At 37.4% G+C, this 13,712-nt stretch overlaps 1 protein-coding gene and 1 pseudogene across 1 annotated transcript; both read right to left on the bottom strand.

Annotated features, from left to right (window-relative positions):
* Nucleotides 1–2,170: 2,170 nt before the first annotated feature.
* LOC100369626 (heparan sulfate glucosamine 3-O-sulfotransferase 1-like) lies at nucleotides 2,171–10,351 on the bottom strand. Its single transcript, XM_085492274.1, has 3 exons — nucleotides 10,309–10,351; nucleotides 5,101–5,211; nucleotides 2,171–4,362 (listed from the first exon to the last, which is right to left on the bottom strand). The coding sequence occupies exon 3, from the start codon at nucleotides 4,273–4,275 to the stop codon at nucleotides 3,019–3,021; it is 1,257 nt and encodes a 418-aa protein (XP_085348400.1). The 5' UTR covers nucleotides 4,276–4,362; nucleotides 5,101–5,211; nucleotides 10,309–10,351; the 3' UTR covers nucleotides 2,171–3,018.
* An 86-nt stretch (nucleotides 10,352–10,437) lies between these two features.
* Nucleotides 10,438–13,314, bottom strand: LOC144351803 (uncharacterized; annotated as a pseudogene).
* Nucleotides 13,315–13,712: the final 398 nt, after the last annotated feature.

The raw sequence follows: 13,712 nt of genomic DNA, 5'->3' as shown, positions 1-13,712 counted from the left end.
TTGTCTCACCACCGTATACCAGACAGCGTTTGTCATGTACTTCTTTTTTTCCGGGGGGGGGGTGTCATCTGCTCTGTATCTTTTTCTTTATTTCGGAATAAAATTTTTTTTATTAACACAAAAAAAACACTAGGTCTAAACATTGACCATCCGATTCCCTCTTTCACAGCGGTTTTTGGCCTCCAAATTGCGATAACTGTAAACTTTAATCTCTTCCGCCTTTCAAACGTACCAAAAGCACATGTCAAAACGGGATGAGATGCTGAATTGTTTGAATTATGGGCACCGAGTTACGAAAACATCGAGTTACAAAAATGACCACGACCATATTTGAAAAAAACCGCCCACTTTTGAGAAGCCACGCCCAAACTGTAACTCGATGTTCAATGAACAGTTAACAGAATTTCGAGTTTCGGGCAATATACATTTTTCTGTTGTTAGTAACTCGAACTTTAATTGAAAGTTAACTTCGAGTACTAATGTTTGTGTCTGTCACTGGTCAGCCTCTGTGATTGCAGTAAGGAAGACGTGTATTGGTTTCGTGTCACGGTTATTTAGATTGCTGAATAGTAGTGTTATAAGAATTCGAACAGAACATAATGAACAGAAACAAGCTGGAGCTAATCTGCACTGGCTCGGAAGGTTGTAAATGATTAGCTAGTTTGAATTTGCATAACAATACTGACAATGAACGTGCATTCAACGCCACAAGTTTTTTGTTTTTTTAGCCAATCAGAATTCATCTTCCCAGCCAGTGCAGATCAGCCGACAAGCTGACTACATTTGTAATGTATTAAATCAGTTTTTATTTAGTTTTGCGAGGAAATTGAGTCATTTTGAGGTAAGAAATTCGAAAATGCATTATTATAATGAACTGACACAGATTTCTGATATATATGGGAACCAAATTGTAATGAAACTAGGTACATTAAATTATAATTGTTAAACCAATTATATTTGTACATGCTGTATTTGCTCAATCTATTAGAAGTACATGACTGTGCTTACTGTAAATATAAATGACAAGGACAAGTCTATGGGCAAAGAAAGATATTTCAATGATTTTGCATGCAATAAACACAATTGTTACTTTATGTGAATTGTAGATGTGCTTCTAATATAGTAAATACAGTATTCCTTATTTGTAATTCATGCTTTCAATACCTTCAGCACACAGAAGCTCTTTCTCAGCTTTCCTTGATTTCGATATTGAATACAGCCATTTTTTTTTCACCTACATTTTTGAATTTTGCAACAAAAGTATTCGACTATCGAACATTTTCTCATTATCAACATTCCAGACAATACAATTTGCAGAAAATAAATTCACCGGTTGTCCATTGCCTCATCAGCTAAGAAATTAAATATGTTGTAAATAACAAAACAAAAACAAGAACTAATGCTAACCCAGGCTTATCAAAACATTTCGAACACCACATATATTAGGGCGCACTTCATTTGACCGGAGTACATTGAATATGAATTTTCAAATCATGCTTCATCCAGTTTACTACAAAAATAAATTTTGGTAATCTCAGATGACCTTATTACACATTATAAAAAGCTAAATCCTGATGCATGTTGTCACGTTCAGTTGTCTGAGATTATTCACAACCTAAATAAATTGTTATATTCGTCCCATCCTTTTCAAATAGGGGAAAATACACTATATTCATTTAAGTGAAACCTTTCCACCAAATATTTTAAAATTGTCAACCAAATGTTATGGCTTTCCATCCAAGATTCGCGACTCTTCATTGAGACGTAAAGATGGTTTTCCAGGGCTTAACCTGTTTTTTCGACCTTTAACCCGAATTTTCACTCACGTATTCTTTATACCCCACTTTTGGTTTTTTTGATTTTCGACTCATATTTCATGACTATGCAGATTTTTATAAATTCTGAGCGAACATTTATCGCTTACCAAAAAATCGTTCGACTTCCGGCTAAAAACGTGTATGACTAACTAACATTTTCGATTTTGTAATATTTTTTTTCGACATTCCACCTAAAGGTTTCAAATTTACAACTAATCTTTTTGACTTTCCACTTTTCAATGACATTTCAACCTACCAACTTCCCATTCATTATTTTACCACTGTGTCTATTGGCGAGGAATCGGCATAGTTCTTCTCCAAAGAGCGGTTCTAGACACATAAATCAAGCTATATTGTATACCCAATTTATATTTATTAGCAAAATGTTATATTATATTTGTCGCACAATAGACCTTGAAAAACAGAGACATGCAACTTCTACAGAGACAACATAAAATCAAGTTTTGATCCAGTGTTGATAAGTTCTGCTTTGCCAATATTCACATTTGTCACTGTATAACGGGCGGACTATCGGGTCTAAATATGATGCCAAATTTTGACAGGTCATTGTTTACGTTTAGGTAGTTTTGTTTCCTTGTAGATAAAACAGACCCTCTTTGTTTCCTTTCATGTTTTCATAGTAGAATACAAACTGTTAACTTCGCAATTTTTAGTTTCACTCGTATCAACAGTTTTACTCAACTGTAATTTTTCTGATTATATTCTAAACCACAAAGTTAGCTCATTTTGCTCATGGAACATGAGATGGTGAAACAGTGGTGTTGACATAACTTTATTGTCGGTTCCTCTAAGGCGGTAATTGGGTAAAGATTATAACTAAGATTACATGAAAGGATTACCCGCAGTTGCATGTCACTGTTCTCTAAGGTCTATGGTCGAGGAACATTTTATGTGTGTTTATAAGTAACGCGGATATCAGCAATTCACAGTAAACATGTTCGGTACAAAACGGAAGTTGTTACAGTAAAACATGCCCAAAACTGCATACTCCTGCTGACTGTAAATGGATCAGTGTAGATCGAGCGTAGATTAGCTAAGCAACCAGGAAACCCGAAACTCCCCATACATCTGCATGACGTCAAACTCAAAATTTCTCGATCCAGTGATTTGGCAGATAAATGTTCGACTTAAAGCACCGCTAAATATTAAACATTATCTCTTAGTGTAGATACTCAATAATTTACAGATTGCTCCAAGCAAACGTTTGATTGAGCATTTCTTCCAATTCTCTGTTGTATGCACGATAGAAGTCATATAAAGTATTGCGTAGACCATCACTCAGTATAATTTCCGGGCTTTTGTGATTACTATTATATCGGCATTTATTTACAGGTTTAACCAAACAGTACACGTGCAATTTTTCATGGTAACCGAAATGTTCTTGCGTGAAATATGGTTGAAGACCAAGGAATTGTTCTACTTTCCTCATCTGTGTCAGTGGATAAGTGGACAATTCAATTCCGTCGAGAACAAGGATTTGATTCAATGGAAAGTATTCGAGCCATCTTTTGAGATGCATAGCGTATTTACCAGCATGGACTAGTTCCGAATCAGCATTTACCTCGCCGTTTTTCGTGAATACAGTTTTCTCAAAGGTGTCTTCAGTGTGTGGTTCCCTGAGGGCCAACTGTGTCGAGAGTGAGCGTTTAACCCAACGTACGTGGTTGTAGTCGGACATCGCTCGTTTAACAGGATCGCGCACGACCAGAATAATTTTGACATTTGGTGAGATATCTTCTTTAATACGCCTTGGAGCTTCCTCTGTGATGAAATACCGTGGAGTTTTCTCAAACACCTCCTGGGACTCTTTTGAATACTGAAATCGAGAACGGTAATAATCTATGCCTTTGTCATAGTTCCAGTCGAAGTAATGAATTTCCATGTGATTCAGAGATGAAGCAATCTGTGGATGTGAACTGAGGAAAATCTGTAATGCCGTTGTTCCTGCTTTCTTTGCACCGATATTAATAACGGTCGGTAAGCGTTTTGTATATCCGACAAGTTTAAGTGCCTTGATGTATGTAGAATTTTGTTCATCTGCTTTCATTTTAACAAAATCACCAATATTAATGTGCTCTACGTTTTGAATTGCCGTCATCGCAAGTCTATGGGCTTCTATAGGTACACCATTAGTCATTTGGGAATCCATTCCTAATCCTTTTACATTTTGGTAGAAAGATATATTTTGTCGAGAAATTAGTGCAGGTGATGCCGAATCATTTCTAAATGAATCAACTTGAAGTTGAGATAAACCATAATGAGCCAAGTCATTCAGGTTGTTTTCTATTACCCTATCAGGTGTAAACACTCTACTCCCATATTGTACACTGTCTCGTATGACCTGGCTGTTCTTTCGTTGCATCAAACAATACATAACTACACAGAGAAAGACCGATATAGTTACAACACAGAAAAAAAGCTTCTTCACCGCGATCATATCTGGTTTGTCGGTTTAGTCTATAATGCGATGATCACTGAAATACGATGTCAATAGTTATTATAGTTGCCAGGTAGAGAGTTCAAACTAGAAATAAAAATAACAACACATATAAGTTCACACAGATTGAGTCGTAGCTGTAGGTGTCACCGTGCAATTGCATCCTAACCACTTTGATAACTTTAAAGCGGGAGGGTCGTCACCTGCGCATGCGTCAGATAGCCATAGCGTGTCATTGTTTACAAACAAGCGTCTATCCATGATCCTTTGCGTTTTTAGCGTGTGTTGTTATCGTCGCTTGACCCTCCCGCTTTAACTTGTTTATGGTATTCTCAGAAGAAACATCAGGCCTATACCTAATGTGCACATGTACTGACATAATATATTCATATAATTAAATAACTCGGACGTTATTGTTGGGAAGAGCGTGAATAAATTATATATATTTCAAACTTTGGTAATTTATAGCTAAATTAAAATTCGCTAATTTTACGAAAAAAAAATACAAAAAATAGCCATATCTCGCAAACAATGACTTTGTTCCAGAATTGAATTCACCATTAACATTTTTGTGTGATATATCACATGATGTCCTTTGAATAGATTAAACATTGCGAACACGAGTATCAAACGGGTAATTAGACGATTGCGTCATGGCTTAACCTAAAAGTGAAAATCAGGCTTGGGTGCTCCTGAATGGGTGTTACTTTAAATGACACTGCCAACCAAAACAATATCAAAGCTGTTTGGATGCGGGAAAATGGTAACTCTCCTATATTGTCGTAACTAACACAACAACAATATTATTACATAAGAAATACCCACTTCTGTCTGTTATTGTCCAGAAGTAGCCAGGTCATTCCAGTTTACAACACGTTTCATTGAGCTGTTTGCCTGAATCACATCGATCCACTCAATGAATGAATGGTGGGTACCCTGTAGATAAATAACATAGATGTTTATAAAGCGAACGGAAATTCAGGATCGCAAACTTACTCGACGTCTCTCTTTCTTCTGAAATCCGGCGCGGCGAACGTAGGCTGGTTCGGAATCTTTAAAAAGTGTTGCTATCGGAGCTTTTCTTTAAAACCTAGTTGTTTTATCAACAAGCAGCCTATCGGCTGAGATAGCTCCGCTGTTAGCAATGCACATTTCAATTAAAGAACTGAAGACATGATTAGAAAATGAACAATATGAATAGTATCAAAGCAATCAGACTTACAGTTTTCAACAAGAAGTCGAAAATATCACTTTTTACCAAAAATGACAAAAATATTCACCAAAATTAGAGAACTGAAGATATCATCACAAAATGAACAAATCTGAGAAAGGTCTACATGTAGTATCTATATATGTAATATCAAAGCAATTGAACTATTGGTTTTTAATAAGAAGTCGAAAAAATCACTTTTTACCAAAAATTACAAAAATATTCACCAAAATTAGAGAATTGAAGATATCATCACAAAATAAACAAATCTGAGAGAGGTCCACATGTAGTACCTATATATGTAATATCAAAGCAATCGGACTTGCGGGTTTTTAACAAGAAGTCGAAAATATCACTTTTTACCAAAAATGACAAAAATATTCACCAAAATTAGAGAATTGAAGATATCATCACGAAATGAACAAATCTGAGAGAGGTCCACATGTAGTACCTATATATGTAGTATCAAAGCAATTGGACTTGCGTTTTTTAACAAGAAGTCGAAAATATCACTTTTTACCAAAAATGACAAAAATATTCACCAAAATTAGAGAATTAAAGATATCATTACAAAATGAACAAATCTGAGAGAGGTCCACATGTAGTACCTATATATGTATTATCAAAGCATTTGCACTTGCGGTTTTTAACAAGAAGTCGAAAATATCACTTTTTACCAAAAATGACAAAAATATTCACCAAAATTAGAGAATTGAAGATATCAACATGAAATGAACAAACCTAAGAGAGGTCTACCCAAGGTACATATACACCAAGTATCAAAGCATTCAGGCTTGTAGTTTTCAAGAAGAAGTCGAAAAAGTAAAACATTGACACGGACGACGGACGACGACGGACGACGACGACGGACGACGACGGACAATCACTCATATGATAAGCTCCGCTCGACAAAGTCGACAGCGGAGCTAAAAATGAGCACATTTGTTCGGCAAAAAAATCGGGGGTGAAATGGACACTGCATATGACGGGGTAAGGAGAAGGACTACCCCAACGTTTTCTCGTTGCTTCCACGGTTTCGTCCACTGAATCGATGTTGCACCTTCTGATCGATTGGAAACGTGTGAATACTTACACTATGGTTATACGTATTACATAAATGTTAGTTGTGAAAATAACTTCTAAAAACGCTCTGTTTCTCTCTCTCAAAAAATGGCATGAATCTACTTGGACCATAGATGTATAATCGCACAGACTATTTCTGATGGATATAAATTTCTAAAGATTAAAGAGGGAATGAATTGATTTAGTCAGTCTGGAGTGATTTTTATGACAATATCACCACATATTTTGTTGGATTTTTGGCGTAATATATGTGGATGAAAACAAAAGTATGCTACTGAAATGTACATTACCATCACAGTGAACTGTGGAAAAATAGAGAAATTTTCCTGTCGTCTGTCATTTAAGGAAGGCAACCAAATGAACTCTTGGGAGCATTTGATTTGAAAAAAAATCGTTCTTAATGGCGCTAGGTTGTGAAACACTATTGTGGGTATAAGACATATCTTGTAAGTTATTAAATTAGAACTTATGTGCTAGTACTAGCTTTATGTACCGCGGTCGTCGCAATACGCATGTGCGAGATATGGGTCTCATATAAAAAAGATGGCGACTTTGACTGTTGAGACATTACCAAGTTTTAATTAGGAATTGTTTTTGGTAATTTCCATTAGAAGAGCGCATTGAATTGTGGGAAAATCAATGTTTATTAATACAAACGTTGCACATGCGCGGCGCGACGACCACCGCCCTGTAAGTCCCTGAAAAGAACGAATTTCACGTAAACAATGTATTTCCATGCGTTGTATACGTCGCTATTCGTCCCATATGAAACAGGACGCGGCGCGACGACCACCACCCCCTAACTTTGCTCCATGTTAACTTGTTTTAGGGTTCATATCTTATGTATATGATTTTCGACATTGTTCTTTTACCTTTTACCTTTATGTCAATATACTAGAATTATAAATATAGTTCCATGTTGTTTTGGAACCTTTTAGAGTCTAGTGTGTCGTAGTCAACTAAATCACTAATTAATAGTACTCAAGCTGAGGGTACTTGTCAAAAGACACGTAGCCAGGTGTTTCGCACGCTGAAAAAAAAATTCATTGTAATTTTTACAATAGATGCTTATTTAGTGGCCAAGTTGATTCGATAGAGAAGGATGTTAACGTCTACGCCTGGAGAAATCGAATTGGTAGCTTTGTGCAACCGAACAATCCGAGAATTATTCACGCAGAGCTGTACTGCCCAACAACTACGCGGTTCACTGATCAGAATCTGTAGTGCAGTGACGCTACCTACATGTATTGTCCAAGAATATTGCCCTATGCACCTTACAATGTCTGGTGTTCACGTATTCGATGAAAATAAATGGAGAAATTTTAGACATAGCAAACAAATGTGAAGTCCGGGTGTCCTATAGACCCGCTACAACGGTGGTTAAAGTTATCGATCTCAACATAGGTGGCGGAAAGATATGAAATCGTTATGTGCTATGGAAATTTAACATATCCAATTTCAAACACCATAGAAAAAACAGAGCACTTCATCTGACATGTTACTTTTGACACCTATTTTTCAATCACAGTGCTATGAAAAATATTACGCACCAGGCCAGTGTCTATTTTGAGACACATAGAAAATAATACACGTTTTGGTAAATAGGGTGTTACATCGGTCGGTGCTTTTTAAACGCGGACGAATACAATTTGTGTTCACAGGTATGTAACCTACATGTCACGCACTGTACCAGTTACCGATAACCTTATGCAAATCCTAAATATGACGTAAGGATTTTCATTGAACACCCCCGCTACATTTCAGATAAATCACACTTCCACCAGTGCTACTCAACGAGGTATTGTGTGTGTCTGTACTTTGAGCAAGATTATCTCCTGTTTATCAGTTACAAATGTCCGTTGATATTTTAGTTGATCAATGTTTTGGGCCGATTTAAGGGATTTCCTCTTTCAATGAAAATATTTGTATATTTATTTCACCATCTTACATTGTTGAAACAAATGATAAAATATGGAAGGAACACATTTGATATAAGAATGGTGGGAATCAATGAGGCAGTTCAACTGAACTAATCAAGTCCCTGGCTCCAGTGAAAATACGTAATGGCAGTTTTGATATTGTGAGAAAAAACATACCTGAAAGTAATGGATAAATAAATAAATATTTCAAACGTATGAACAATTAATCAGAAACTGAAATTAGCAATAAAAAGAAGTCTATTGTACGCAGATATTATGGATATTTTTGGTAAATATAAATATTAAGAAAGACAAACATTAAAAATTAATGGACAAACAAATATCGCCAATCGTATTTATAATTGGCAACTTAAAGTAACAGATGTAAAACGAAAATTTAAGCAAATAATTTTTTAAGAGAAACGTTTAGTGTGATTGTAGGTTTTTAATACAATAAGGCAGACCGTTCCACATACGCACTGTGGAGTTAGGTAACGAGTTCTAGAATATTCTCAGATTGACAACTGGTACAAAGAAATAATCTTGTGACTTGGACCTTGTACTGCAAGTTTGCCGTAACTCGTGGATATAATGATCTACGATGTGTGCATAGCGTCGATATTAAAGGTCGAATGTGAACATACTGGTTTACATTTTACAAAATCTAGAATGCTAGCGCTGGAAGGGGGGTGTGGGCACATACTTTAGAAATTGTGATAAGGTGGACTTTTTCGCAATTTAAGTAGAGAGTCAATAAGCGATGTAATGGTATTAATGGTATATTTCAATACAATATGTCAAATGAAATAAAATTAAATTATAAAGCATTAATACAGTGTTTTTAGGAAATAAATAGAACTTATTTCGCGTGTGATTTTTCTAATATGTCTGCTTAAGTCTGATCTATGGGGGTGTGTAATGGACAAACACAGACGCCAAGCTGTCTTGGCACCTACTTGAGCTTGTTTTCAGAGTTATGTTTGACAATTATGATTATTAATGAAGCAGTGCTTACACCAATCTTTTAAAAATCTGATGTAGTGTACGGGCTTTAATTATTTTGGCTATAAACTTATTTTAATTTTATTTTTTTTATTACTTTTGTTATTAATGCCTTTTTATTTTATTATTTTACTTTGATTTTTTTTAATTCCGCACTAAATACATCTGACCCGATGCCTATGTAACGAGATTTCAACGAGACCCACTATCGACGATTTTAGTCAACGAATCACAGACCTCATATAGCGCACATGATGACGTCACCGGGCAGAGTCAGGTGGCAAACACACTCAAATAAAATGGCGGGTTCTACCGGCGTTAGCGACCGAGAAAAACACGGCTTTTCGGTAAGTTTATCATTGTCAAATGCAACGAAAGTCATTTTTTAATGTTTATATTGTGGCTCGAATGGTTCGAGTTTAGATCGTTATTTTGCATAGTTATTCTGGGAGTGACGATTTTGTTTCCACCGGTTCGACCGAACACCGGTGTCTTTTTCCAGTCGCTTGCCCTGGAGACGGGTGATGTTTTGTTGACGATCGGGCCAAAATCTTCTACGGTATTGAAGCCGTAGCTGTAAATATTCATCAAAATGTATTAACATTTTGTACATTATACAATGACTCTTTACTAAAGTAATTGAGCTGATCTGGACTGGAATAAAATATTTTTTATTTGGAACACATCGATCAGGAAATATTTTTTTGCTCCAATTTTCTGCATTGATGCCGGTGACCGTTATACAATTTAAAATCAGTTTGCATTGTTTACTATATGTCACAGAACGCTATAACAAAACCAGTACAACAGATCACTCACCATCAGTCCTCGCTAGCTACTCCGCCATCTTAGCCCCGCCATCCTGCCACAGAGGGCGCACCTCGTAAAACCACTTATGCAAATTAATGTAAGAATAAATAATAAGAATTCATGACATCACTCCCCTTTCAAGAGGAAACTTATAAAGTTTCTGCACAGCACATGAATTCTGTTACATAGTCCTTAAACTGCTCTACTTAGAAAATCAGCTCCATGGTTATCTGAGCCCTTAATACATTCAACGGTAAATCGGTAGTTCTGCAGAAACATTGCCCATCGCATTACTTTGTCATTGATGAATTTAGCCTTGTCAACATACAATAACGGCTGATGGTCTGTATGGAGAATGAACTGGGTTCCATACAAATACATCATATACTTCTTTACAGACCACACGATCGCCAAGCATTCCTTTTTGATAGTCGAATATGCCTTTTCTCTTTGTGACAACTTCTTGCTAGCATAACTCACAGGGAATAACTTTCCATCATGACCTTGTAACAGGACTGCTGCAATCCCAACATCAGAAGCATCTGTACGTAACACGTAAGGCTTGTGTGAATCATGCAACCTCAGTATAGGTTTACTGGTTATTACATGAATAGGAGTTCGGTAAGCCTCCTCTTGTGCTTCTCCCCACACAACTTTGATGGGTTGGCCATTCTTTGTTAAATCAGTTAATGGTACTGCAATAGCTGCATAGTTAGGTATATACTCCCTGTAAAATCCAGTTAGACCAAGAAACGACCTGACTTCCTTCTTAGTCATGGGCCGAGGAACATTTCTAACCTTTTTTACATTATCCTCGTGTGGACTCAGAAAACCCTGACCAACTCGATGACCGACGAAATCAATAACATCAGAAGCTATTATGCACTTGGATGGTCTAGCAGTAAGCTGAGCATCAGCCATCCTGCTGAACAACTCTTTGAGTGTAGTTATATGCTCACACCAAGTGATGGTGTGAACCAAAATATCGTCAACATAACTAACCACCTTACACATCCCACTCAACATCTTTCTGACACCACGGACCAGGGTTGCACCAGAATTCATCATTTCGAATGGCATTTTCAAAAACTCATAGGTACCATCTGGGGTAACAAAAGCTGTTTTGTGTATGTCCTCCCCCGCCACAGGAACCTGCCAAAACCCCTTACTAAGATCCACCTTAGTAAAGTACTTGGCTTTACTGAGATCTTGGAACATATCATCTGCCGTCACCATTGGCTCTGGATCAAAAACTGTTACCTTGTTTAGCTTTCGGTAGTCAATACATATACGATTCGATCCATCTTTTTTGCGTACTATCACGACAGGTGATGCGTATGGGGATTCGGTTTCTCTTATAACTCCCATCTTCAACATACTTTGAATGTCCTCTTTCAAAGACTCTCGTACACTATATGGCACTGGGTAAGGCCTCGATCTTATAGGTTCATCGGTTCTCAGTTGAATACGATGCTGGATAAGGTTGGTAGTGCCAGGTAGGTTTGTAAATATGTGCTTATACTCGTGCACTAGACAGCGAACTGATTGCTCCTGATCATCAGTCAGGTTCCTGCCATATTTCACGTCAGCTACTGACTCCTTTGACATCCAAGAATTCAGCACCAACAAGTCATCATCCTGTACAGCGTCTTCATCTAAAGACTCTTCATACTCTATGACAGCTGCACTAGCAATGCCCAAGACAGGCAGATTGTCATCAGCTTCACTACTCTGCTCATTTCGTTGAATATACTTCTTCAGCAAGTTAGCATGATATGTTTTTTGTACTTTCCACGTACCTTTACTCTATAGTCATTTACACCAATCACACCATCAATTTCAAACGGCCCCTTCCACTGCATTAATAACTTGTTACTATCAGTTGGTAGTAGAATAAGAACCATTTGTCCAGGTTGAAACCTTCTGACTTTCACCTTCCTATCATAGTAGTGCTTGTACCGTTGCTGGGATTTCTGCATCTCTACCTGTGCAATTTTCAGTGTTTCGTCCAAGTGCTCTCTTAACTCAAACACATACTGATAACTGTTTCTAATTTCTGGTTCCTCAGTCTCTGTTGTCCAGAGTTGCTTCAAAATATGCATAGGACCTCTGATAGTCCTCCCATACATCAGCTCAAAACCTGTTGATTCTTGGGGCACTTCTCTGAAGGCCAATAGCAATGCATTGATGTAGCGGTGCCACTGCTTTGGCTGCTCACTGCACAAACGCTTCAACATTGCTTTTAACGTACCATTAAACTTTTCAACCAGCCCATTACACATTGGACGATAAGGGGTGGTTGACAGTTGTCTAATACTCAACAGACGAGAAACTTCACACATACACTCTGACACGAACTGAGTTCCCATGTCATGTAAAATCTCCTCTGGTATACCTAGGCGACTGTACATATCAACCAGTGTTTCAGCTACATCCTCTGTACTGATACGTTTCAGGGGTATTGCCTCTGGATACCTGGTAGCATAGTCTACTAATGTCAAGATGTACTTATGACCTTTTTCACTAGGAGGGTGAATAGGACCAACTAAATCAATAGCAACCCTTTTGAACGGCACATCTATCAGTGGCATCTTCTGAAGGGGGACTTTTGCAATTTTACCTTTAGGTACCGTTCTCTGGCAAATATCACAAGATCTACAGAATCTTGTTATGTCACCATGTATTCCTGGCCAGTAGAAATTGCTCAGGACTCTATCACTAGTTTCTTCACGCCCATATGCCCTCCCGTTATCGAATCATGCGCCACCATCATGACATGGTTACAGACCTACCCTGATTCACATGAGGATGAGTAAACTGTCTGTATAGTATACCGCCTTTCTCTAGAAACATAACTTCCTGGTTACCTTTAAACTTAGGTTCCTTCAAGAACCAATATTTACTGAGAGATGGATCGTCATGCTGCAATTTTACTAGCTGAGCCTTATTTACATCTAATGACTTACCCCCATCAGGTACACACAGAGGGACTATTTTGTTACCTTTCTTAGCCATAGCACGAGTAACCACTGCACACATTTCTTGCCATTGTGGGTCAGGATCATCTGGTGCCCTGGCTCCTTCAACATTACCAATGACTATGTAACCATGTCGAATTTACCGTAGGATTTGGTGATCTTATTTTGTGTGATTTAGCTAGTTGGAGAACCCTCCGTTAGAACGCTGTTGGTTCAGCCCTTGATTGAAAGTGAAAGCGGACGTGTCAGAACATGTACCAGAGATTACAGTTTGTGTGGGATATTTATAGATCTTACGAAATCATAATACCATGTGTTAGGAATTGTGCCTAGAGGGCGATACCCAATTGATACATGCATTGGCATATATCTGGGGATTTTCCCTTTCTATGACTGCCTAGCGCGGTCTTGATTTGTTCTGTTTTGCTAGATGCT

Source organism: Saccoglossus kowalevskii, chromosome 17 (assembly GCF_978046115.1).
Source record: "Saccoglossus kowalevskii chromosome 17, keSacKowa6.1, whole genome shotgun sequence".
In the NCBI taxonomy this organism is placed as follows: Eukaryota; Metazoa; Hemichordata; class Enteropneusta; family Harrimaniidae; genus Saccoglossus; species Saccoglossus kowalevskii.
The sequence above is the reverse complement of the archived record's forward strand: the minus strand, read 5'-3'. Positions and strand labels throughout refer to the sequence as shown.

What these genes read in the sequence shown, in the direction of transcription:
- LOC100369626 (XM_085492274.1), bottom strand. Translation starts at nt 4,275, where the DNA reads ATGATCGCGGTGAAGAAGCTTTTTTTCTGTGTTGTAACTATATCGGTC.